This window comes from Pseudophryne corroboree, chromosome 6 (genome assembly GCF_028390025.1).
Source record: "Pseudophryne corroboree isolate aPseCor3 chromosome 6, aPseCor3.hap2, whole genome shotgun sequence".
Taxonomy (NCBI): Eukaryota; Metazoa; Chordata; class Amphibia; order Anura; family Myobatrachidae; genus Pseudophryne; species Pseudophryne corroboree.
In genome coordinates, this window is record NC_086449.1 from 768427758 (window position 1) to 768454806 (window position 27049).

Sequence of the window (27049 nt, forward strand, 5' to 3'; positions counted from 1 at the left end):
ATGAACATAATATTATTCTACACAGACATAGCACTATTAAATTCTCAAATTAAACATCAGTTGGAAATGGTTGAACTCATCCAAATATTTTTAATGCTTATTTTGGCCACAGGTTATTGCGCAACATACAGTAACCAACAAAGTGTACAATTCACTTGCCTCTGCTAAAGGGTAACGTGAACAATTGAGTTTTTATAAGATACATAACATTAATGTCCAAATAATTTTCCAAAGTATTTTAAAAGAACTTCTAAGGAGGCAATTGTCAACAATCTGCAACTATAAATTGCCAATTTTCAAAATGTATTACAGTCTATAACACAGATTAAAGGTCTCCAATGCATGTTACTACAATTGATGTGTTGCTGGCAAGGAAGCACCATGTGGCCTGCAATTCACATTGATACTGTAACTGAGATGTGCAAGTAGATGAATTTGTATCAATTACATTGTATGGCTAACTTTGTACCTTGTTTTTGGAACGGTCTCAACATAATAAGGACAACCTTAAAAACAGTAGAAAGGGCTAACGTGTCTTAAATGACAAAATGGTCAAAAGTAACCATTGACACAATATTTGGGGCAAGAAAATGGGGTTCACTACGATATGCCGGCGGTCGGGCTCCCGGCGACCAGCATACCGGCGCTGGGAGCCCGGTCGCAAGCTTACCGACAGTATGGCGAGCGCAAATGAGCCCCTTGCGGCCTCACTGCACTCGCCGCCCCACGCTATTTTATTCTCCCTCCAGGGGGGTCGTGGACCCCCACGAGGGAGAATAAGTGTCGGTATGCCGGCTGTTGTGAGCCTGGCGCCGGTATACTGTGCGCCGGGATCCCGACAGACGGCATACTGAAGACCACCCACGGAACTGTGGGGAATATTTGCTCATAAAATAATGACAAGGTGGAATGTTTATTGTTATGTGTAGCATTTACATTTGCCTGCCCATTTTGTGTTACTTTAAACACAATATTAATATTTTGCCACATACACCTTGGAGTCCATAAAAGAAGACTGAATAAAAAAATAGTTTATCAGGGGATGGTCCACCTTGAAAAGCTGATTCAGTATTCCTCCCACAAAAAGAACCAAGTTACTGCAATAGTGTTATTGTTGTATTTTTAAGGTTGAATTCACGGAAATTCTGGAGAAGTAGCAAGCCAATAGCATTGTGATTCCAAAATCCAGCCGTTCGTTCAGGCATAGTAAAAGTTTCATTGTCTTGCTATTCTAACACACTGTTTTAATGGGGCATGATTAGAAAAAAAAAAACCTGAAAATATGGATTGGCTTAGGGGCCATAGACATTACTTTAGTAGCCGACAATCTGCCAAACTGCCTAAATGGACAACCCTAGCAACTTTACACAGAAGACAATAGTTTTGGTTTGCTAGTGATGTGTTTCAAAATGCAAAATGACAACTATCAGAGCAACACTATTGCAGACACTTTTAGCTTATTGTGGAGGTCTACAGATTCATAACTTCAATGGGGGGGGGGGGGTTTCACCCCTTGACAATTATGTGGGTTTGGTTCTTCTGGGTGCCCCAAGCTAAACTGGTTTAATGAGAATTGGTTTTAGTGCGGAACAATGTGGGGGTTTACGCTGATCTATGCAGCATATTTAACCAGTGTTTTTGAAATTTTTACCACTAATCCAAATTTGTTTTTGAGTGGGATTCCAATTACATTATATTCGTTACAAATTACTGCAAAAACAGAAAGACAGTTTGTGAACATATAATTTAGTCTACCTTAGTAGATAATTTTTTTTTTTCTTTTTCTTTTTTTTTTGAAAAAAAACATTGCCAGTAATATGTTCCAAAGCACCAGACTTAAACTCACCTACAGGTCCAGTACAAGCAGGAATTGGATCCACCGTACTAGCAGCAAACACTTGACTATTGTCTGACCTAGACAACAAATTTGAGGGGGACTGTACTTCCTTTGCTTTTAGCACCACCAGGGCCTCCATAGATTTGGCTATGGAATTTATTGTCGAAAGGAGATTGGTGTTTTGATTTTGCTGTTTTTCAATCATTACACTAACTGTACTATGAAAACTATTTATTCCTTTGGCAATCTCACCAAACTCGTTTCGTAATAAATTCCGATACTCTTCCATGTATTCGACAAACATTCTATTGATTTGGGAGGGATCACTAAGGCCCTGAGACATATCATTGGTATTGAATATGTTATTTTGTTCAGCTTGTTGAGAGTATATCTCAGAGGGTGCCGGTGTTGAGGCAGCAGAAAAATCTGATTCTTGTGTCAAAACTATCGATTCCACACTGTTAAGATCATTAGCCACTGGCTCACAATTGTCCTCCAAAGTAGGGGTATTTGGGAGAGACATGTACTCATTTTCAAAAGAATCCATCATCAGGACAACCTCACAGACTTGACTTGAAGAGTCTGTAATGTGAGATTCTAGAAAATGCAAAATGAAAGAAAAAAATACATAAGCAATGTAGCAAAACTAACCATTACTTGTTAAAATGTGTTACTTCTCAAAAGTGTAGAGAATACGTTGAAATAGTGTCTATACCTTGTTGATCTATGACATAAGTAATGTTGCCATTGTCACTAATGTCTACAGGGGGTAATGGCGAGTCTGTAAAGAAAGAGAGTTAGCTGAATTTAATTTTTGGTTTGTTTTTTGAGTGTTGAAAATGTAATGTTTAACATAAAAAACAAAAAAAAAAATAACCCAAGGACATGGACAGTAGTTTCACTAATGGTGCAGCAGGGCCACTTCATGTTTGACTTTACTAAAAAAGTGGAAGTATCAATAGTAACCACCAGATGTAGTACCAACTAGTCCGCCTGGGTGTATAGCTGCAAATTTTCACAATTAACTTTCAAAACCATCAGCAAACAGCTGACCAACATACTGCTGATGCAGTGTAACTCTTCTAAAAAGCATACTCTAGACATGTACGTTAACTTTAATATTAGTAGGCATCGTTGCCACTGTTAGGAAATTCAAAGACTCAACACCCAGGGCCAACAGTCACTTTAGGGACTGAAATGTAATTGAACACTACCATCAGTTAAATACACCGCCTGCTAGTGTTAGAACAGTCAAGGCTAGTGAGGGATCCCAAACTTTTCCAAAGACATAGTGGCACACTTAGACATGGTGGATGTGGTGGTATATCTGCACATAACCTCTGCATATAAAAATTCTCCTGCTGCATGACCTATGAAACATCTATGGCTATTTAATTTGTAAACACAACCTGTGTTTGCAAAATCACCATATTTCATGTAGTTAGGTACAATTTATAATACTAACCTGTTTCCACAAGCATTTTCGAACTGCATCCTGGCACAGTGAAGCGTTTGGGATGTTGCTTGTGATTTTTCTGCAGTAAAAGGGGTGTATCATTTTTATCTATCCCACCATTATTAGTCTTTTGACGGTCAGTAGTTTCTGCTATGCAAAACACAAATAAAAAAGTTTGGCCACATTTTGTTTGAGATTTAGAAAGAGACCGTAAATAACATTACAAATTTTCGGAAAAAAAACGTCCTCCTAATCAAGTCCAACAACACATTTACTGTATTACACCTGCACATTTCGATTTTCTTAACAACTTTTCAAATTTTTTTGACTAAACTTTTTCTGAGCACCAATGTAAACCCTTTCAAAACTAAAAAAAAAAAAGGAGGGTTCCGGTTCCACCATGGTGAGGCAAAGCTCATAGTTTTTCAAACCTTATGAGGACATTGTTGGATGTCTTTAGCAGAACATAGAAGCTGATGTATGAACGTGCACTATCTGTTCTTAGCACATCGAGCACGTTATTTCCCATTGTTTTTCCAAACCTTAATGTCTGATTGCTCGATTCAAGCTTACGCATAGCGTAAAATAAAGTCACAATTTTTCAGTCTGCATGTGTAGTGAGGCGCTACCGTCTGTAAGCAAATACTTAAGTACCTGTGCTTTTTTTGTGAATACTGCGTCAGTCCATTTGGTATGCCTCTCTGCTATCTTTGGCTCCTCCCGACAGGTTTTTTTTTATGGACCCAAACAAAACATTCTGTGGCGCCACACACGTCTCCCCAGCCCCCTCTGTCATTATCCCTGTCTCCTCAATGCGCTGTGTCCTCATTGCCTAACCGTGCATGCGTCAGCTAAATTTGCAGGGATCATGGGGAGCAGAAATTAGAGCGCATGCACACTACTCCAGCTTGCAGCGTTAAGTCTGCCCAAAGTGGGCGTACGCATATCAGGGGACATGTGTCAAAGTGCCCTCCCACATTGCCAGCGCATTCTATAATACATTATGGTGGCAGGTGGGGGCTTATCCACACAATCATGTGGTGAGACGCTCACAGGCACATAACCTTCATTAGGTCATTTCTCAGCCATCTCCCCCAATCTTCCAAGCCATTCCAGCTCCAAGATGGTGAGTTCAGCATGTTATACACCACCCCATCCCCACACAAAGGTCATGAAATTTATGGAACCTGGCTAACTTATAGGAGTTCCCATCAAAAAACACTTTCTGTAAGAGTGTGCTCCTCTTCACAGACATTTTTGGGAAATATTATGACACCCCAAAAATTTGCCCTATATTCAAGAATACTCTGGCCCATTCCAATAAACTTTGTGGGGAAATGTCCCCGACAAACCCAATTCAAACAGCGGGCAAATCCAAGTAGCTGATTTGGTCCTTCCACGTGCCCTGTCCTGCCGCTGCTGCCAGTGGCGGCCCAGTGCGCTGCCAGCAGCTGTGGGAGGAGCATCCAGCCGATGGGCTCACAATGCTGGCAGCTGGGGTGATGTCAGCGGCGTTGAGGGAGACAGGACAGGGAGAAAGGTGCCTGGCTGGGGGACAGCCGTCAAGGTACCTCTCATCCCCATAGGCTGCCACACCGCTACCCATCTCCTCACCAGAACCCAAATTGTTTTCTACTCTGATTAAGTTTGTCAGAAAGGGGGCCAAAACCTGTAGGCTTTGGCACTGTTTCCGCCAGCAGCAGGTGGATTGGAGGGGAATCGACCAATCCACCTGTTTACCTACAGCATGTGTCCCTGTTGAATAGGTTGGAAACCCTTCAGACCTTTTCCAGTTGGAAAATGCCGTCTTGCCCACAAGACGTCAGTTTAACACACTTATTGAGTACTCCCCTTTATCAATCTACCTAGCAACAAAATGTAATAAACTAATGCTGTATACATACTAGCCCATAAACTAGATAATATGTACGTTGGCAACACATTGACCCCACTATTGTCAGAAGAGATAGCTGCATCTCACTACCAATGTGCACACCCATGTGTCCTCAGCCAGAAGGTCCATTGTACGTTTACAACGGATCCAACGGAAGAGAGACACTGCTAAAGCCATGCAAAGAAATGCAACATGGCCCTTGCTCCTCCCCATTCAAAACACCCCTTCCTCAGTCCACACAAATTAATAGTAAATTAGGGTACGGTTTACATCAGTGCCCAATGGCTACACATTATTAAATACTGTGTAGCCATTTTAAGGGACTACAAGACAGGTCGCTTAATCAAAACACAATTACCTTGAACATTCTTAACGTTGCCAGTATCGATGCCTCCTTCAATTCCAAATATTCCAGCAGGGCAAACTATTTCCTGTAAAGGAACTTCCCAAGAATGAAAATCAACTTGTATTGGAGATCCACCGCCAGTGCCAGATACATATTTTTTCTCCAGGGCCATTTTTCGTTTAACATTACTCTTGCAATCATGGTAACGTTTTTTACAAACATGGGCTGTTCTCACACAGACTCCCTCTGCGCTAACATTCATGGCAATCTCTCGCCATATAGATTCCTTAGAGTCGTAGGGCACACTTAGGCCGTTAAGGCGACCAAATAACTTTGAATAATTCTTCACCACACCTTGAATCAGAACATCATTCTCGGCAGGAGTAAATTTTGGGGCGCGTATACGCTCCTCTGGCTTTTTGATACGTTTACGTTTACGTGTTACTTTGGGCACATTTACTGGTTGCTCGTCAGAGGAAAACTCGTTTTGGCTTTCAGTAGTTGCAGTTTCATGATTTACGGAATTTGTTTCTTGGCTGCGCAAAGACAGTATTAAAAAATGTTTTACAAAAAAGAATTCCAATGCAATAATTTACAAATGACAAAACATCCAAAAACATACAAAGGAAAATGTACCAATTACATACCATACATTACTCAACATTCTGTCTAAAATAGCTTAAGCCCAATCTGGAAAGTCAGCTACAGGGATGTGCGGGAAGGAAAATGGGGGCGGAAGCAATGGCTAGGAGCATACCCAACATTGCCCTCCCAAAATGTGCTCGAGTTCATGTAACCACAAGCCACAGGTGATGGTGCTTGTACATGCCGGCTATTTGTAGAATTTGGCACTGACATATGAGGAACAGTAAGGTGGGGAAAAGTGCATCACCTGCGATTCACTTTAAAATATTGCGTTGAGAAAATAACAAAAAATTTTTTGGCAGGTGGCAAAGTTGGTGAGTTGAAGCCCTCCCCCTCACATCAGCAGCTGGAGCAAGAGCTTAATGCTGGTGTGTTGTGTCTCATCTTGATTTGCCCGAAAAATCCAGCTTCCAATCTCCAAACTCACACAAGCGGAGAAATATAAGGTCTATCGCGTACGCCAGGGATGTGGTCCAAACGGTGATTATATTTAGAAAGACCTAAACAGTTAGTAGCACTACTTTTGGCTTACAAGTAATTGCCACTTTTAAATATCAAAAGCCAAGTCATTATTACATTGCTATTCCATTTTTCTAACCTTACCCTCCCATAGAAAGTAAAAATAAAAAAATGAAAACCCAAAACAACGTTCATCCTTGACCTTTTATACCCACAGCCAAAGGGGGGGGGGTTAGTCTACAAGCATTTTTTTTGCCACATTACACACAACGCAAAGAAATGGATGGAAAAAGAGGGGAATCTGCCGTAAACTGACCACAATAGAATAGTGCAGTCTGGGAGAGGTAGCAGCAGTAATTCAATAGCACCCTTAACCTGGTATGTCTCCCAGCTTAAAGTAGCATACTGTGATTTATTGAATGCCATTAAAAACCTTCCCCACCCCAAAAAAAAAAAAAAAATTACCTGGACACCAGCAGCACAGACTTCTGTTTGCCAGTCTTGGGGAGCCGTATGTCTTGCACAGCTTTCACTCCACCAACACATAAATGGGCACCACAATCAGACACACGTCGCTTCACAAGAACATCTTTGCCAGCCTAAAAAGATCATTAACAGCCAATTACGGTTATAAAAACAAAACTTAGTAAGGACATGGATAATGTTTTAGTTCTGAGTGCATTAACAGATACATATAATATGACAATTTAGATATAACAGTTAATACACATGAATTTACACTTAAAAATTGAAAACTCAACAACATGTAAAGAGAAGATTTGAGCAGTAAGTATTTTAGCCTATGTCTAGTAAAACAAGAGTGTTCTTTGATAAGTCACAAATACTAGGTAGCCACCAAATGTATGAGGGAGGAGTGGCGCCAGGTTTGTAAGAAACAGAATCAGTATCCCTTACCCAAAATGCTTGGGAACAGTATTAATTTGGATATCGCCTTTAAACAGAATTTGGTAAAATTGCATACCATAATGAGATATCCAGGCGATGGAATCAAAGTCTAAGCACAGAATGCATTTATGTTTCATATACACCTAACACAGACATCCGGAAGCCCAATTTACACAATAAATGTATTACATTTGTGCCATAAATTAAGTGTGTGTACATTCACACGATTCAGTTATGTTTCAAATACACCTTGTACACACAGCCAGAAGGTCATTTAATTCAATATTTAAAATAACTGTGTGTATTAAACCAAGTTCGTATACACTGAGTCATCAGAAAACAAAGGGTTCACTATCTCACTCCGAGTTGTAAATTTCGGAATTTCACAATATTCCGTAAATCGGAATTTTGGGATATGTGATACTCAACCTGTACCTGCATTCAACCCTCCACAATAACACACAGTCTGCCCACCATTGTTGCCTGCATGGCAACACAATGTATCAATATCGGCAATAGCAAACTTTCAAAACATTGTCAAACGCCCAAAAAAAAAATAAAAAAAAATGGCAGAATGTAGTTCCAGCAGAGAGCCCCAGAAAAATCCAAGTTTTAAGGCCCCCTGTGCACGACTGACACTATATGTCTGTCCATGCTTAGACGCCCAGACAACACACTTGGAACATTGCAGGTGCGGCCTCCTTTGTAAGTCCTTGTCACAGCTTATGCAGTGTGACACATGGCGCCAAAAGCGTGGAAAATTGCAATACAAACCTAGACAGTCAAGGACCGTACAAACTGGCCAACACACCGCCAAGCTGGCCAACCACCAATACGGCAGATGGCGACCCGGTGCCGGGGGTAAGGTGGCAGGGGTAGTGAAGTTTCTTCATTCAGTCCGCCACCCGGCTCCATAGCATTGCATGCTCATATGGACGACATCGTCCATATTGGCCTGCATGCATAAGCAACACAACACCAACAATTAAGGAGCACGGGGCCGCCCATCGTTCATCGCAGATGCCAAAACAGTGAAAGATTTGAATGGTATATCGTTCATTAATAAACGTGATTGTTCATATCTTTCAATGCTATCGACCAGTGTGTAGGGTCCTTTAGATACCGACCACATCGCACGCAATATGCAAACCTTGAAAAATGGGGGCCAGAATGCAGAAAGGGAAGCTACTTTAGCAACAAATATAAAGAATTTACCCGGTACACACGCTGTCAACATTGACAGCTTAGGAAGATTGACAGCCGGCCATATGTATGGTCGCCAACAGCATAGCCAGGGAAATTGAGACTATGGTCTGATGCTTAAGGAAATAAGACAAGAAATACTTTCTCAAACCAATAGAAAATACACTTATGACAGCACAGACATGTACCGAAAAAACAATGCAAAACTTCCCATTTACAAACATTAGGGGCTGTAAAAAAACAAACCCAAAAAAACCAACATATCTTACAAAAGGAACTCACCACTACAGAGGTCACTGCGGCACCCGGCATTATATGCTGAAACAAACTTTATCTGACAAACATCAAATTTGAAGCTTTGATACAGTGAAAAAAATATACTAATCCAATTTGATATTGTCGTGAAAAAACCTAAAAACAAAAGAAATACAAAATAAGTAATCAAAGAGATATTTATACGATGTTAATTCACAAATAACAGGTCAAAATAGTTTCAGCGTGTACAAGTGACTTCAACCAGGCCTCACCTGGACCAAGGTTTTAGGACACCATGGGGTAAATTTACTAAGATGGGAGTTCTATTTAAGATTGGATGTTGCCCATAGAAACCAATCAGATTCCACTTCTCTTTTATATAGCACCTTCTAGAAGATAATACCTGGAATCTGATTGGTGGCTATGGGCAACATCCCATCTTAAATAAAACTCCCATTTTAGTAAATTTAGCCCCATGACGTTTACATTTTGCCACCACTCCACCTGTGCGGGGGCAAACATTCTACCGGATATGTCATAAAGAGGGCATCAGCAGCCAATGGCAATTGTAGGCCGTATTGACGGGTGGTCTTCTGTATGCCGAATGTCGGGATCCCGGCGCACAGTATACCGGCGCCGGAATCCCGACACCCGGCATACCGACAAATATTCTCCCTCGTGGGGGTCCACGACCCCCCTGGAGGGAGAATAAAATAGTGTGTCGTGCGTAGAGCGCCACCGTGCCCGCAGCGTGGTGAGCGCAGCCAGCACGCAAGGGGCTCCTTTGCGCTCGCCACGCTGTTGGTATGCCGGCGGTCGGCCTCCTGGCGCCGGTATGCTGGGCGCCGGGAGCCCGAGCGCCGGCCACCGTACGACACCCGTATTGACCAATATTACAAAGGTGGAGCCAGCCGCCTGGCAATTCACATCTCCAGGACCATGAGCGTGACACTCACAATTGCCTCACACACTTGAAGCCGGATTTTGTTTTATTGCCAGTTCTATATTTATTGCAAAACCCTTATTGCCCCAAACTGAACACCACACTGTCTGGCTGCACCCAGGCCACCTCTACACTACTGATTGTTTCATGATGACGTACGCTGGTAGGCTGCATTCATGCTGCTTGGACCAGTCCTAGAAGCTGTGCCACAGTCTGCCTATAAGGGAGTGGCACACCCCTGCTTCGCCCGTGAGTGTGTGCTGCTTTTAACATTCACAGTGGCTTCCACTGTCGACCTACTACAGCGTCAAAGCAGAGGTACCCACCGGGAAAACCCGCCAGCACATAGACATAGACAGTATCAGTAGTGTACCACCACTGACCTTCCTTTTGGAATATGTTTGTTTTGGAGTTTTTTTTTCCAATTACATTTCTGACTTTTTCATGTACAACTGCCTTTTACAATGTGTATGTGGAGGGCGTTAGCGTGTTGTGGCTGGCGATGACCGCCCTGAGTGATTCCATTTTGAACTTGAACCTCTTCAAGTACAGGTACAGGGATTTAAGATTTAAAATGGGTCTGCCCAGCCGTCCGGTTTGGGGACCACAACAGGGTTGAGTAATATCCCTCTCCTTGTTGGAGATGAGGAACTTTGACTATCACCTGTTGAATATACAATTTTTGGGATTGCAGCTAACACTAGCTCCCTCTCAGACGGGGAAGCCGGCAGAGGCAATTCGAAAAACCGGCAAGGAGGCATGTCTTCTAATTCCAGTCTGTATCCCTGAGAAACAATCTCTAATGCCCAGGGATCCACCTGCGAGTGAACCCAGACGTGGCTGAAAAATCAAAGACGTGCCCCCACTCGATCTGCATCCCCCAGGGATGCCCCAGCGTGTGTATACACTGAATACCTTCCTGCTTCCTATCCGCAGGCTCTTTTAAGGCGGCCGTATCCTGAGACGGCAAGGCCACCCTCTTAGATAAGCATGTCAGGACCTTGTCTACCCTAGGGGAGGATTCCCAACGTAACCTATCCGTTGGCGGGAAAGGGTACGCCATTAGTATTCTTTTGTGAATCACCACTTTCTTATCAGGAGAAGACCACGCTTCTTCACATAACTCATTTAATTCATGTGTAAGGGGGGAAAAGTAACTGGCTGCTTTTTCTCCCCAAACATATTTACCCTCTTGTCAGGGACAGGGTCAACCTCTGAAATGTGTAATACATTTTTCATTGCAATACTCATGTATCGGATGGCCTTGGTCATTTTAGGCTGTAATTGTGCCTCATCATCGTCGACACTGGAATCGGACTCCGTGTCGGCATCCGTGTCAACCAACTGAGATAGTGGGCGTTTTTGAGGCCCTGCCGGCCTCTGAGGAGCCTGGGCAGGCCCGGGTTGAGAGCCCAGCTGTCCCCCGGCAGCAACATCATCAAACCTTTTGTGTAATGAGTTTACATTGTCATTTAAGACCTTCCACATATCCATACAATCAGGAGTCGGCACCGACGGCGGCGACACCACATTTATCTGCACTTGCTCCGCCTCGACGTAGCCCTCCTCATCAAACATGTCGACACAGCCGTACCAACACACAGCACACACACAGGGAATGCTCAGACTGAGGACAGGACCCCACAAGGTCTTTGGGGAGACAGAGAAAGAGTATGCCAGCACACACCACAGCGCTATATAACTGTGGGATATACACCACAAGAATCGATTTCCCAATAGCTCATTATGAAACATCTTTTGTGCCTACATTTATGTGCCCCCCCCCCTCTCTTGTTACCCTTCTAGCTTCCAGGAGACTGCAGGGGAGAGCCTGGGGAGCGTCCTTCCAGCGGAGCTGTGAAGAAAAATGGCGCTGGGGTGCTGAGGAAGAAGGCCCCGCCCCCTCAGCGGCGGGCTTCTCCCGCTGTCTCTGACAGGAAAATGGCGGGGGACTTTTCACAAATACAGTACCAGACTGTATTATGTGTAGATTTATGCCAAAGGTACTCTAATTGCTGCCCAGGGCGCCCCCCCCCCCCCAGTGCCCTGCACCCTACGGTGACCGGAGTGTGTGGTGTGCAGTGGGAACAATGGCGCACAGCTGCGGTGCGGTGCGCTACCTTAAATGAAGACAGGAGTCTTCAGCCTCCAATTTGACCGTCTTCCAGCTTCTGATCTTCTGGCTCTGCGAGGGGGACGGCGGCGCGGCTCCGGGAACGGACGAACGAGGACAGCTGCCTGTGTTCGAACCCTCTGGAGCTAATGGTGTCCAGTAGCCTTCGAAGCGCAACCTAGCTGTGAACAGGTACGTTTGCTTCTCTCCCCTCGGTCCCACGTAGCAGAGAGTCTGTTGCCAGCAGAAGCTCACTAAAAATAAAAAACCTAACAAATACTTTCTTTAACTAGCAAGCTCAGGAGAGCCCCTAGTGTGCATCCAGCTCTGACCGGGCACAGTTTCCCTAACTGAGGTCTGGAGGAGGGGCATAGAGGGAGGAGCCAGTGCACACCAGATAGTACCTAATCTTTCTTTTAGAGTGCCCAGTCTCCAGCGGAGCCCGTCTATTCCCCATGGTCCTTACGGAGTCCCCAGCATCCACTAGGACGTCAGAGTAAAAAAACAAACAAAAATGCATTCAATGCAGAGAACTCAGGGGTGCTCCCAGCAGTGCACCCATTTCCCTCTGCGCACAGTGTAAAACCGAGGTCTGGAGGAGGGGCATAGAGGGAGGAGCCAGTGCACACCAGAATCTAAAATCTTGCTTAAAGTGCCCTATCTCTTGCGGAGCCCGTCTATTCCTCATGATTCTTACGGAGTCCCAGCATCCACTAGGACGTTAGAGAAAAAATGCTTAGACACACAGCAGTAAGTGAACTCTGCCATGATAAAACACCAATACCTCTGAACGATGTAATCAAACTTACGGCCTCTCCATGCGCTGCCAAACCCGCTACCAGTGCCCCACTCGCCTAAGTCCTGCCTGCACCTAAATCTCCCTGAGGCTGACCTTCCTCACACAGACATCCAGCGACGGGCAGCGTACAGCCTAATGGCGCATGCGCCTCCTGCTGCCAGCAGCGCAAGCAGGGCCAATGCGCTGAAAGACGCAGAGAGCAATACCAGACCAGCCAACGTGGAAGGTGCTCTATCCCAGAGACAGGTAAGATAACGCCCTCCCCACATCTATGGGGGCATCAATAATACATTGTGCCGGGGGCTGCGACCGAATCATCACGATAATGTGGGGATATGCCCCGGGATACATAAAGTCCATTAGGACGTATTTCAAACATCACCCCCACTGGAGCAGTTCTAATAACGTGCACTATATGAATTTTGCACACAGTGAACACTAACTCCCGCTGTTACCGTATCACCTCTATGTATGAGGTGGCTCACAGCGTGAGTTTAAGCCAATGTGGGCGATTCAGCGGATACACTATGCTGTGTGTTGCAAGCAGCAGTTACCTGATGTATGATGTGACTGCCAGCGCCTTACCGCTCATTACTTCCCAGGGCTGTGTGGTGAGGTCAGTGGCCAGTGACGCAATACATCCAGAATGTCCCTAAAATCCTGCTGATGACCCCTAACGCCGCCAAGCCAATGCCAGCTACTGCCGCTGAGCCGAAGACCGCTGCCACCGCCAATGGCTTACAACCTCTACCTCTACCACCATCAACTGACCCAGCCCTCCACCACTAATTTCCATCTCAGTCCGATGTCGTCAACGTCCACTGGCTGCCTACTCATCATATATTTGATAGTTTGAAAATTTTCAGAGAAAAAAAAAAAAACACTGGGAAGGGAGTGGAAGGAGGACATAAATGCAATTCTGTTGACCAGGGCTTCCATTAACTTAATGCAAAAGAGTCAGAATGGTTTAAAAAAAAACGTGTGGTCCCCCCCTCCTAGGTATAACCAGCCTCGGGCTCTTTGAGCCAGTCCTGGTTGTTTAAATACTGGGTGAAAAATGAACAGTGGTTCCCCGCATTTAGACAACCAGCAGCGGCATCTTTGTTCGGTCCTGGTTCCAAAAATACGGGGGGGAAGGTGTAGGTTTCCCCCGTATTTTTAAAACCAGCACCGGGCTCCACTAGCCAGGGACATAATGCCACAGCTGGGGGACACATTTATGTAGGTCCCTGCAGCCATGGCATTAACCCCCCAACTAGTCACCTCTGGCCGGGGATCCCTGGTGGAGTGGGGATCCCTTAAATCAAGGAGTACCCCCCCTCCAGGCACCCAAGGGCCAGGGGTGAAGCCCGAGGCTGTCCCCAGCACCCCTGGGCGGTGGGTGCCGGGCTGATAAGCATAACTGTATACAAAAATATATTATTTTTTGTTGTGGAGCTACAATGCTCAGCACACCTCCCCCGCTTGCTAATACTTGGAGTACCTCAAGTACCATCATGCGGGGAAATAAAGGGATCTCTGGTACTTGTAGTTCTACAACAACAAAAAAACTAAAATAAAAACACAACACACACACACCTTGAAAGTACAAATTTATTATAACACACTTACACACTCACACATACTTACCTACATCCCACGCCGGTCACGTCCACTTTGCCAGTAGAATCCAATAGTGGTAACTGTGAAAATGTAAATTATACTTACAAACTTCATTCCAGAAGTAATCCACACCTGACTGCGAAAAAAAAAAGATTTTACTCACCGGTAATTCTAATTCGCGTAGTCCGTAGTGGATGCTGGGAACTCCGTAAGGACCATGGGGAATAGACGGGCTCCGCAGGAGACTGGGCACTCAAAAAGAAATATTAGGTACTATCTGGTGTGCACAGGCTCCTCCCTCTATGCCCCTCCTCCAGACCTCAGTTAGGGAAACTGTGCCCGGAAGAGCTGACACAACAAGGAAAGGATTTGGAATCCAGGGTAAGACTCATACCAGCCACACCAAGCACACTGTACAACTTGTGATAACCATACCCAGTTAACAGTATGAACAACAACTGAGCCTCATTTAACGGATGGCTCATAACAATAACCCTTTAGATAAGCAATAACTATATAGTTGTATTGCAGAGAGTCCGCACTTAGGACAAGCGCCCAGCATCCACTACGGACTACGAGAAATAGAATTACCGGTGAGTAAATTCTTATTTTCTATGATGTCCTTGTGGATGCTGGGAACTCCGTAAGGACCATGGGGATTATACCAAAGCTCCCAAACGGGCGGGAGAGTGCGGATGACTCTGCAGCACCGCCTGAGCAAACTCAAGGTCCTCCTCAGCCAGGGTATCAAACTTGTAGAACTTAGCCAACGTGTTCTGAACCCGACCAGGTAGCAGCTCGGCAAAGCTGTAAAGCCGAGACCCCTCGGGCAGCCGCCCAAGAAGAGCCCACCTTCCTTGTGGAATGGCCTTTCACTGATCTAGGATGCGGCAATCCAGCCGCAGAGTGAGCCAGCTGAATTGTGCTACAGATCCAGCGAGCAATAGTCTGCTTCAAAGCAGGAGCGCCAACCTTGTTGGCTGCATACAGAATAAACAGCGAGTTCTGGAAACATCAATTTTCAAAGCCCGGACTAAGTCCAGCAACTTGGAATCCTCCAAGTCCCTAGTAGCCGCAGGCACCACAATAGGTTGGTTCAAATGAAACGATGATACCACCTTAGGGAGAAATTGGGGAAGAGTCCTCAATTCTGCCCTTTCCATATGGAAGATCAGATAGGGCCTTTTACATGACAAAGGCGCCAATTCTGACACACACCTAGCCGGAGCTAAGGTCAAAAGCATGACCACTTTCCACGTGAGATATTTTAGCTCCACGGTCTTAAGTGGCTCAAACCAGTGGGATTTCAGGAATCCAACCCAACGTTAAGATCCAAAGGTGCCACTGGTGGCCCAAAAGGAGGCTGAATATGCAGCAACCCCGTAACAACGTCTGAACTTCAGGCAGTGAAGCCAGTTCTTTTGGAGCGAAAATGGATAGGGCCGAAATCTTGACCTTTATGAATCCTAATTTTAGGCCCATGGTCACACCTGACTGTAGAAAGTGCAGGGATCGACCCTGCCGGAATTCCTCTGTAGGGCCTTCCCGGCCTCACACCAAGCAACCTATTTTCCCCATATACAGTGAAAAAGTCTTGCTGTCACGTCTTTCCTAGCCTTTATCAGCGTAGGAACAACTGCATTCGGAATGCCCTTTTCCGATAGGATCCGGCGTTCAACCGCCATGCCGTCAAATGCAGCCGTGCAAAGTCTTGGAACAGACAGGGCCCCTGTTGCAACATGTCCTGTCTGAGAGGCAGAGGCCATGGGTCCTCTGACAGCATTTCTTGCAGTACCGGGTACCGAGTCCTTCTTGGCCAACCCGGAGCAAAGAAGCATTGTTCTCACTCCTCCTTTTACTACAATTCTCAGCCCTTGGGTATGAGAGGAAGAGGAGGGAATACATAGACCGACTGGAACACCCACGATGTTACTAGTGCGACCCCAGCTATCACCTGAGGGTCCCTTGACCCGGCTTAAACCTTTTTTAGCTTTTTATTGAGGTGGGACGCCATATAGTCCACCTGAGGCAGTTCCCATCAATTTGCAAACTGCGTGAAGACTTCCTGATGAAGTCCCCACTCTCCCGGGTGGAGGTCGTGCCTGCTGAGGAAGTCTGCTTCCCAGTTGTCCACTCCCGGAATGAACACTGCTGACAGTGCGCTTACTTGAATCTCCGCCCAGCGAAGAATTCTGGTGGCTTCTAGCCTCGCCACCCAGCTCCTTGTGCCACCTTGGCGGTTTACATGAGCCCCTGCGGTCTGACTGGATCAGAACCGGCTGGTCGCAAAGCAGGATCTCCGCTTGACTTAGGGCGTTGTATATGGCCCTTAGTTCCAGGATATTGATGTGAAGACAAGTCTGTTGACTTGACCACAGACCTTGGAAAAATCTTCCCTGTGTAACTGACCCCCACCCTCGGAGGCTTGCATCTGTGGTCACCAGGACCCAGTCCTGAATGCCGAATCTGCGGCCCTCGAGAAGGTGAGCACTCTGCAGCCACCACAGGAGAGACACCCTGGCCCTGGGGAATAGGGTGATTAACCGATGCATCTGAAGATGTGATCCGGACCACTTGTCCAGTAAGTCCCATTGGAAGGTCCTCGCATGGAACCTGCCTAAGGGGATGGCCTCGTATGATGCCACCATCCTTCCCAGGACTCGAGTGCAGTGATGCACTGACACCTGTTTTGGTTTTAATACATTCCTGACCAGTGTCATGAGCTCCTGAGCTCTTTCTATCGGGAGATAAACCCTTTTCTGGTCTGTGTCTAGGATCATGCCTAGGCGAGGCAGATGAGCTGTAGGAACCAACTGCGACTTTGGAATATATAGAATCCAGCCGTTACACTTACAGAGAAAGTGATACGCTGTTCAGCAACTGCTCTCTTGATCTCGCTTTTATGAGATCATCGTCCAAGTACGTGATAATAGTGACACCTTGCTTCCGCAGGAGCACCATCATATCCGCCATTACCTTGGTGAATATTCTCGGGCCGTGGAGAGACCAAACGGCAACTTCAGAAATTGGTAATGACAATCCCGTACCGCAATTCTGAGGTACACCTAATGAGGTGGATAAATGGGGACATGAAGGTATGCATCCCTTATGTCCCGATTCACGATAAAGTCTCCCCCTTTCAGGCTTGCAATGACCGCTCTTAGCGATTCCATCTTGAACTTGAACCTTCTCAGGTATATGTTCAGGGATTTAAAATCAATATGGGTCTGACCAAACCGTCTGATTTCGGGATTACAACATGGTCGAATAATAACACCCTCTTGTTGAAGGAGGGGACCCTTGACCACCACCTGTTGAAGATACAATTTGTGAATTGCAGCTAACACTGGCTCCCTCTCTTGGGGGGAAGCCCGCAGGGCCGTCGGTGAGGGGGCCTCTTCTCACAGTCCAGCTTGTATCCCTGAGACACAATATCTATTGCCCAGGGATCTAACAGGGAGTGAACCCACTTGTGGCTGAACTTACGAAGGTGTGTCCCCACCGGGCCTAGCTCCGCCTGTGGAGCCCCAGCGACATGCGGTGGATTTTTGTAGAGGCCGGGGCGGACTTCTGTTCCTGGGAACTAGCTGTGTTGTGCAGCTTCTTTCCTCTGCCCCCGGCTCTGCCAAGAAAGGGCGCACCTCAGACTTTCTGGTTTCTTTATTCAAAAAGCTGCATTTAATAATGTCGTGCTTTCCTAGGCTGTGCAGGAATATAAGGCAAACTAGCAGAATTACCAGCTATAGCTGTGGAGACCAGGCCCGAGAACCCTTCTCCACACAATCCTCAGCCTTCCATATGCCTCTTAAGTCGGCATGATCTGTCCAATGCATATTCTACAGGACACGTCAAGCAGAAATCGACATAGCTTTGACTCTAGGACCCAGTATACTCGTGTCTCTTTGGGCATGCTTTATAATTATATATCTATGACTTAAGACAGCATCTTTAATATATTTATATCTATATGCATACTAGGGTCTCAATCTCTGCTGATAAGGTACCCGTCCACGCTGCCACAGAGCTATAAACCCATGCCGACACAATCGCCGGTCTGGGTAGTATACTAGAATGTGCACACTATCTGCAGGATCCCTGAGAATAGCTAGTGCTACCGTCTGTGCAAACAGGACACCCTAGGGGAAGATTCTCAACACATCCTGGCCCTAGTGGTGAAAGGATACAGCCTGAGAATTCTCTTGTGGAAAGCTGCCGTCTCTTGTCTGGAGATTCCCGCTCTTTTTCCTCATGAGAGGAGGGAAATTTACCTCAGCATTCTTCCCCTTAACATGTGTACTCTCGTGTCAGGGACAGATAAGTCATCAGTGAAATGCAAATCATCTTTTATTCCAATAATCATATATTGAATATCTTTTAGCCCTCTTGGCTGTAACTTTGCATTATCGTAGTCGACAGTGGAGGTAAACTCCGTGTCGATACCAGTGTTTGTTATTTTGGATAGTGAGCATTGAGAGACTCTGAAGGTCTCTGTGACATAGGGACAGACAAGGGTAGATTTCCTTTCTGTTCCCTAATCTTTTGTGCAATAAATTCACCTTAGCACTTACACATATCCAAACAGGTGTTGGCGTTGTCGACGGAGACACCCTCTCACACACATATCCGCTCTATCACCTCCTTAGAGGATCCTTTTACCTCAGACATGTCGACACACGCGTACCGACACACCACACACACAGGGGATGCTCTATTTCAAGACCGTTCCCCCACAAGACCCTTTGGAGAGACAGAGAGAGAGTATGCCAGCACACACCCCAGCGCTATATAACCCCGGGATTACACTACAACTCAATGTTTACCCAGTAGCTGCTGTATATACAAATTTTGCACCTACATTTATGTGCCCCCCTCTCTTTTCACCCTTTGTGTACCAGGATACTGTAGGGGAGAGCCTGGGGAGCAACCTTCCAACGGAGCTGTGAAGAAAAAATGGTGCCGGTGTGCTGAGGAAGAAGGACCCGTCCCCTCAGCGGCGGGCTTCTCTCCCGCGATTTATGTACTTTAATGGCGGGGGGTTTAACACATATACAGTCCGGAGACTGTATTATGTGTATTTTTGCCAAAAGGTATTTATAATTGCTGGCCAGGGTGCACCCCCCCCCCCCAGCGCCCTGCACCCTACAGTGACCGGAGTGTGTGGTGTGCTGTGGGAGCAATGACGCACAGCTGCAGTGCTGTGCGCTACCTTAATGAAGACAGGAGTCTTCAGCCGCCAATTTTGAAGAAGCACAAGCTAGCTGCAAGCAGGTAGGTTTGCTTCTCTCCCCTCAGTCCCACGTAGCAGTGAGTCTGTTGCCAGCAGATCTCACTGAAAAAAAAAAACCGAACAAATACTTTTTTTTCTAGCAAGCTCAGGAGAGCCCACTAGATGCATCCAGTTCTGGCCGGGCACATATTCTAACTGAGGTCTGTAGGAGGGGCATAGAGGGAGGAGCCAGTGCACTTTCTTTTAGAGTGCTCAGGGGGTGATGTATGAAAAACGTCCTAACGGACGTTATGTGTCTGGGGGCGTATCACCACATTATCGCGGTGATACGCCCGCACCCGCCGCCACAATGTATTATTCAGGCCCCTGCCGATGTGGGAGTGCGTTATCTTACCTGTTCAGCGATAGCGCACCTTCCACATCGGCTGGGCTGGTATCGCTGCTGCTGGCTCTCTGCGCATGCGCCCTTTTGCCCTTCGCCCGGCTCATGCCGCTGGCGGCCGGAGGAGCATGCGCTCGCCGGCGCCGGATGTGTTAGGAAGGTCATAGAGGAGGAGGCGTGGGCGGGACTATTGTCCACGAACAATAAAGTTTATATTTTTAAATTACCTAAAAAAAAAAAACACCCACTTTTTAGTACCTGAGGTGCTGTAGCGCCAGCCCTGACCTGGCGAAGCGATGGAGGGGACTTAACGAGCGGTGAGTGACAGTCCCGCCGTTAATACATCAGGGAGGCAGCAAAAAGGTATAGGCACAGCGCTCAGGACGAAGCGGGACCATGCACAATGTAAATTCGTTAAAGTGCCGCATCATACATCGTGATGATGCGGCACCAGCAGCAGTTAGCGTGCTCTATTTGCTGAATGCACATAGCGCACCATCATACATCTGCCCCTCAGTCTCCTGCGGAGCCCATCTATTCCCCATGGTCCTTGCTGAGTTCCCAGCATCCACTAGGACGTCAGAGAAATTAAAGAGAGAGAGAGAGAGAGAGAGAGACAGAAATGACATTAACGAACGAAGCTCGGGTTACACTGCACCTTCCGGCCCTCACCCAGCGGCTCTCATCAGCGGGGTAAGAGGAGTGGGAACATGATACAGATGTCAGGTGTGGGTGAACAGGACAAGCGGCTTGCTGGTGGAGGATGAAGTTTGAGAGCGGCTCTTCTCAGCAGGAAAAGACAAGGAGGAACATGCGCAACCCCCAGTCCTCTCCTCAATGTCCTCCACCCCACAGAGTATGCGTATGCGCCGCCTCAATCCCCAGGCCTCACTGGGAGCTGAGGTTACAGCGCATGCGCGCCGGGGCAGCTAGCGGCTAAATAAGTCTGGCCAATGTGGGAGGACACATATCACGGTAAGGTGACATAGCGCCCGCCCACATCAACTGGGACCTGTTTAGTACCTTGGGGAGGAGTGACAGGGCGTATTACAACAATAATGTACTGATCGCCCCTGGACACATAACGTCTGTTAGGACGTTTTTAATCCATCACCCCCACTATTTGCTGAAAAAAGCCTTTACATAACAAATACAGGAAGCAGCATTGGTTCTGCCAATTTACTGACAGTGGCAGGCACCCAATACCCCCCCCCCCACAGGGACACTATCCGTCTCCCTGTCTCACCGTCTGGCTTCAAAAAGTGGCGAACACGACCCCCCCCACTTGCAGGCACATCCCCCAACATAAATCCAGACGCCACACACAGCTTCTCTCTCCCCCCCCCCCCAACCACTTGCAAAGTTGCAGGCACATCCCCCTTCAGAAAACAAGACAACCCCCTCAGCTACTCTCCCCCACCTGCAGGCACATCCCCCAACATAAATCCAGTCAACACACACAGCTTCTCTCTCCCTTCCCCACTTACAAGCACATCCCCCTTCAGAAATACAGACACAGCTTCTCTTCCCCTCCTTTCCCCCACCCCAACCACTTGCAGGCACATTCCCCTTCAGAATCTCTCTTACCCCCTCCCCCTCTTTAAAGCCAGCAGCCACGACACTCACTGGCAGGCTGCCAGCTTCCTCTATGAATCCCCTGTGCGCTTAAGGCTGACTTCCGACACCCACCACACAGCCGGCGCCGAACAGCGCACAGCCTATACGCGCATGCGCCTCCTGCTGCCAGCGGCGCGAGCAGGCCGAACGGATGAAGAGCGCATGCGCAGAAATATGCTGCCGATGAGGCCAGCCCAGCCGATGTGGAAAGTGCTCTATCGGCGGACAGGTATGATAACGCACTCACACATCGGCGGGGGCCATCTTCATACATTGTGGCGGCGGCTGCGGGCGTATCACCACGATAATGTGGTGATACGCCCATGGACACATAACGTCCGTTAGGACGTTTTTAATACATTACCCCCAAAATGCTCTGCTTCTGAACTTTTCTCTTCATTTATGATTGCCGGCACCTGTGTTGAACAGTTAAATGGATAAGAAAGGTGTTTCAGCACAGGTGATGTCAATAATTAATTAAGAGGGTAGTCCAGGAGCAGAGCATTCTGTCCCTCCTGGAGAGGGTTATGTTGGGAGGTATGATTAGACATATACATGTTTTATTACAATTGCTCCACTGCATTTTTTTCTGAGTGTCAGATGTGTGTGAATGCAATACAGTACATCGCTTCATTTTCCAACCAATTACTGTCCCCCTTGTCTTGCCAAGGAATGCAGAGATTTTCTTCACATCCTGCATCGCCATCTTGTGGACAGCCATATTTAGTGAATAAGTGTTTTTTGTTGGGTTATAGTTATATGACACATGCACAAAGGTTTTGTTTTTTTCACATGATAGAGGTAAGATTAAAGTGTACGTACGATGGTTCCTTAATGCAGTTATCTAATGTAAACATTGCAGTGGGATGATATGGAAAGGCGACAGGAAATAATTTAAAGGAAAACCAAAGGTGCGTTAAATTTCAATATAAATTCAATATAATATAAATTCATTATATATCACAATATATGTATTTATTATATAAACATGATAACATAATAACATAATAATGAGAGTCCCATATGTTAAATGACACACCTTTATTAAACATAAAAGGCTGATTCAGATAGCACACAATCCCACTGCATCTGCGGTTGCAGAAATGCAGATCTTTGTCTGAATACAGACTTGGCTGCATCCATACAACCAAACCAACCCTATATAGCCGCTTAGGAAATCCGCCTTTATCAATATTATCGCCCACCTGTACAAGCCCTACACCTGGGCTTGGTATGGCATCCCAGCAGTCGAGATGCTTGCGGTCACATGACCAACAGCAGCATCCCGACTTTGAAGATCACAACATTAGAGGGGGTAAATATTTTTACCCTCCCCAGTCCCCTACGCTAACATTTACCCTCAGGGGGTGGTGTCTATGGCTAACCTTCCGGGGGAGGCGGCTAGGGCTAACCCACAGTAGGTGGCAGCTAGAGCTAACAACCCCAGCAGCACCAATGTAGGATAGCGGCAAAAAAGGCAAACAAGGTACTAGCATTCATAAATAGGGGTATTGATGCAAGTGTTATACTCCCATTATATAAAGCCCTAGTGAGGCCCCACCTGGAATACTGCGCACAAATTTTGGCACCTTACTACAAAAAGGATATCCTGGAACTAGAAAAGGTTCAGAGGCGGGCGACTAAACTAATTGAGGGGACGGAGACGCTGGAATACCAGGAAATACCTGGCAAGGCTTGACATGTTCACACTTGAAAAGAGTAGATTAAGAGGGGCAGTGCTTAAAGTGGTCCTAGAGGGGTGGTGGAGCTCACATCCCCTCCCCATGGCGCCCATGCAACAAAGGTATTGCGCACAAAAGGGGCGTGGCCTCAAAAAGAAAGGGGTGTGGTCACACAATAGTAATAATGCCCACAGTAGTAGCACCACATAATACACATAATGCCCACCGCAGTAGTGCTTCTTATACAATGCCCACAGTATAATAGCCCCCCTGCGTGTGTGAGTGCAATTGTACCTGCTTTCTTCAATCGACGCTTGCGGCTTTAAGACCTCTCCCGACTTCTTCTTCAGGAGCCTGTGGCAGAAGAATGGACACCCCAAGAGAGCCCCACACATATAGATAGAACACAGAATCGTATTGACAACAATTTATTATAGTCGGTTTCACTAGTCGCTACTACAAATGATATTTGAGTATTACCAGCCAAGTACATTTACATATCAACACGACCTGTTTGTTGAAGCAACCTGTAACATCAGGTATAAATGTGTAATGTTGCAATTAGAACACAAGAAGGACTTTGACAATCAACTGCATTAGTCAGGAATAATTCTGCAATACAATTAGGCATTTACCCAAACAAAAGTACAACATAAGCGTGGGCTGACATTTCTATCCACTCCGTATTTACTAAAGTGTCCGCCAGATGGCGCTAGATTGGATATGTTCAGTTTATGCTGCTGACAAAATGTTCCAGCTATATCACTGTCCTACAGGGGGTGCTGTAGAATGAGTTTGCACTGTGCACAGTATTTGTAATCCAACGGGTGGTGCCGTGGAGCAGCTACTTGCAATGTATAGCACCAGTTTCCAGTAGGGGGCGCTGTGGAGTAAGTCATAGCACAGTGTAGCAAGGAGCTTCAAATAGAGGGCGCTGTGCAGTAAGTCATAGCACAGTGTAGCAAGGAGCTTCAAATAGAGGGCGCTGTGGAGTAAAAACTGATATCAGTATACAGAGGGACACAGAGCAAATGACCCAATCCTGGCACACACACGGTGCTGCAGCTCAAACAGTCTAGGGATAAGTGTCACTTCGTGTTTTCCTTGCAATTGAAGTGGTAAGGGGAAGCAGGGGGGTTTCACACAACCCCATCCCTTAAGGCTCTCTGGTACAGTGGCAGGCAGCCCCAAATAAATCACACGTGTCCCTCTCCTTGTACATAGAGTCCTGCTGTGATCTGTCCCAAGGGGGCTGTGATGTTGCAAGCTGTCAGGGTGATCACTGATTGGTCTGGGTGCCCATAGGTGGCATAGGCTGTCTGGGGTGAGGTAGAGTACCTGTATTATCTGCTGCTGTTGCCAGCTCCTGCCGGTCACTTCTCACTGCTGCTTTTCAGGATGACAGCCTTCTCTCGGTGCCCAGTCTCTCCCAGCGCAGCGCGCCTCCAGACCTCCGCGTACAGCTCCTCACACCCACACACACTGCATCCTGTTTCACTGTCATGCTGCTCTCTGCTCACTGCAGCTCTCCTCCCTGCTTCTCTCCCTACACACCACGGCCAATCAGAGCGCTCCCAGCTTCCCACTCTGCAGGGATCCTGATGGAAAGCCCAGAGTCCTAGTGCTGTACATATTTCTCTCCTGGGTGCCATGGTTGCTTAGCAACCAGTGTAAAAAGGATTTTAATCCTCACAGTGCATCTGCAGCTGGTTTAACTAGCAGAAGGGGTACCCCAAACGTGGGTATCACAACAGTAGTAGTGCTCCTTATGCAATGTCCACTGTACTGGTAGTGCCCACAGTGGTAGTGTCCCTTATATAGACCCCATAGTAGTGGTGGCCCTTATGCAATGCCCACAATAGTAGTGCCCCTTATGACCCCAGGAGTGATGCCCCTTATGAAGTGCCCCCTTCACAATGCCCTCATTAGTAGTGCCCCCAGTAGTAATGCCCTTAATGGTAATGCCCCTGTGTAGTATTGCCCCCAGTAGTAATGTTGCTTGTAGTAATGCCCCCAGTCGTTTAGCCCTTGTAGTTTAGCCCTAGTAGTTATGCCCCCAGTGGTAATGCCCCTGTAGTTATTACCCCAGTAGTTTACCCCCTTTAGTTTAGCCTCCCAGTGGTAATGCCCCTAGTAGTTTAGCCTCAATAGTTTGCCTGCTTGTAGTTTAGCCGCCAGTAGAAATGCCCCCCTGTAGTTTGCCCCCTTGTAGTTTAGCCCCTGTAGTTATGCCTCCAGTAGTTTAGCCACTGTAGTTATGCCCTCCTTGTAGTTTAGCCACCAGTAGTAATGCCCCCAGTAGTTTGGCCCCTGTAGTTATGCCCCCAGTAGTTTAGCCCCCCTGTAGTTCTGCCACCAGCAGTAATGCCCCTGTAGTTATGCCCCCAGTAGTAATGTCCTCCTGTAGTTTGCCCCCAGAAGCTTACCCCCTTGTAGTTTGCCCCCAGTAGCTTGCCCCCTTGTAGTTTGTCCCAGTAGCTTGCCCCCTTGTAGTTTGCCCCCAGTAATAATGTCCCCCAGTAGTTTTTCCCCAGTAGATGCTCCTCAGTATTAATGCCCCCCAGTAGTTTGCCCTCAGTAGATGACCCCCCAGTAGTAATGCCCCTCAATAGTTTGACCCCAGTAGATGCTCCCCAGTAGTAATGCCCCTCAGGAGTTTGCCCCCAGTAGATGCTCCTCAGTAGTAATGCACCCCTGTAGTAATGAACCCAGTAGATGCCCCCCAGTAGTAATGCCCCCAGTAGTTTGCCCCCAGTAGCTTGCCCCCCAGTAGTTTGCCCCCTGTAGATGTCCCCCCAGTAGTAATGCCTCCCCCCCAGTAGTTTGCCCCCAGTAGATGCGCCGCTACACTAAGGAAGAAAACAAAAATCAAAATACTCACGGAGCCCCGCTCCTGCTTCCAGACCGCTGCAGTCCTCTCTTGGCACCCACTCCTCGGCCCTATGGGAGAGACGTCATGACGTCTCTCCAGTAGAGCACAGTGACAGCGCCGGAAGCCAGAGCTCAGTACTGAGCTTCTGCCGCCGGCTTCCGCTATAGAGAGGGAAACGAGCGCCCGCTGGTAACACAATCTCAGCGGGTGCCCGTCATCTCCCTGCGGCGTCGGGGACACATCGGGTTAGGTGACTTTAACCCCTGAAGAGGGGACATGATCAACATTTATAAATATTTAAGGGGACAATACACAGATCTTTTGAGGGATCTGTTTTTGATAAGACCAGCACAGAAGACACGTGGACACCCACTTAGGTTAGAGGAGAGGAGATTCCGCACACAGAGGCGGAAAGGTTTATTTCACAGTAAGGACAATAAAAGTTTGGAATTCCCTGCCTGAGAAAGTACAAATGGCAGACTCGGTCAATACTTTTAAGAATGGCCTAGATAAATGCCTAATGGATAAGGATATACAGGGTTATGGTGGATAGATCATGTACCATAGTTATAATAAAATGAGGAAATACAACCCAACAGATAAAATTACTCCTGAAAATAATACAGAGTAGGAGACCACAAATAGGTTGAACTCAACGGACGGATTGTCTTTTTTCAGCCTCACAAACTATGTAACTTTGTAACCCCTCCAGTGCCTAACCCTAACCCCCACTAGTGCCTAACCCTAACATCCCACCCGCACCAAACCCTAGGGTGACCCCAATACTTACCTTCAGGATGTCAGCTGTCAT

General features: G+C 46.8%; 1 protein-coding gene across 1 annotated transcript; it reads right to left on the bottom strand.

Annotated features, from left to right (window-relative positions):
* Positions 1 to 5510: 5510 nt before the first annotated feature.
* Positions 5511 to 27049, bottom strand: LOC134934685 (uncharacterized). The gene is made up of 3 exons (XM_063930059.1): positions 27029 to 27049; positions 7103 to 7236; positions 5511 to 6069 (listed from the first exon to the last, which is right to left on the bottom strand). The coding sequence occupies exons 1-3, from the start codon at positions 27047 to 27049 to the stop codon at positions 5511 to 5513; spliced, it is 714 nt and encodes a 237-aa protein (XP_063786129.1).

What these genes read in the sequence shown, in the direction of transcription:
- LOC134934685 (XM_063930059.1), bottom strand. Translation starts at nt 27,049, where the DNA reads ATGACAGCTGACATCCTGAAG. An exon ending in TGACAGCTGACATCCTGAAG is followed by an intron (nt 7,237 to 27,028) that starts GTAAGTATTGGG and finishes TGATCTTTTTAG; the next exon opens with GCTGGCAAAGATGTTCTTGT. An exon ending in TCTGTGCTGCTGGTGTCCAG is followed by an intron (nt 6,070 to 7,102) that starts GTAATTTTTTTT and finishes GTCTTTGCGCAG; the next exon opens with CCAAGAAACAAATTCCGTAA.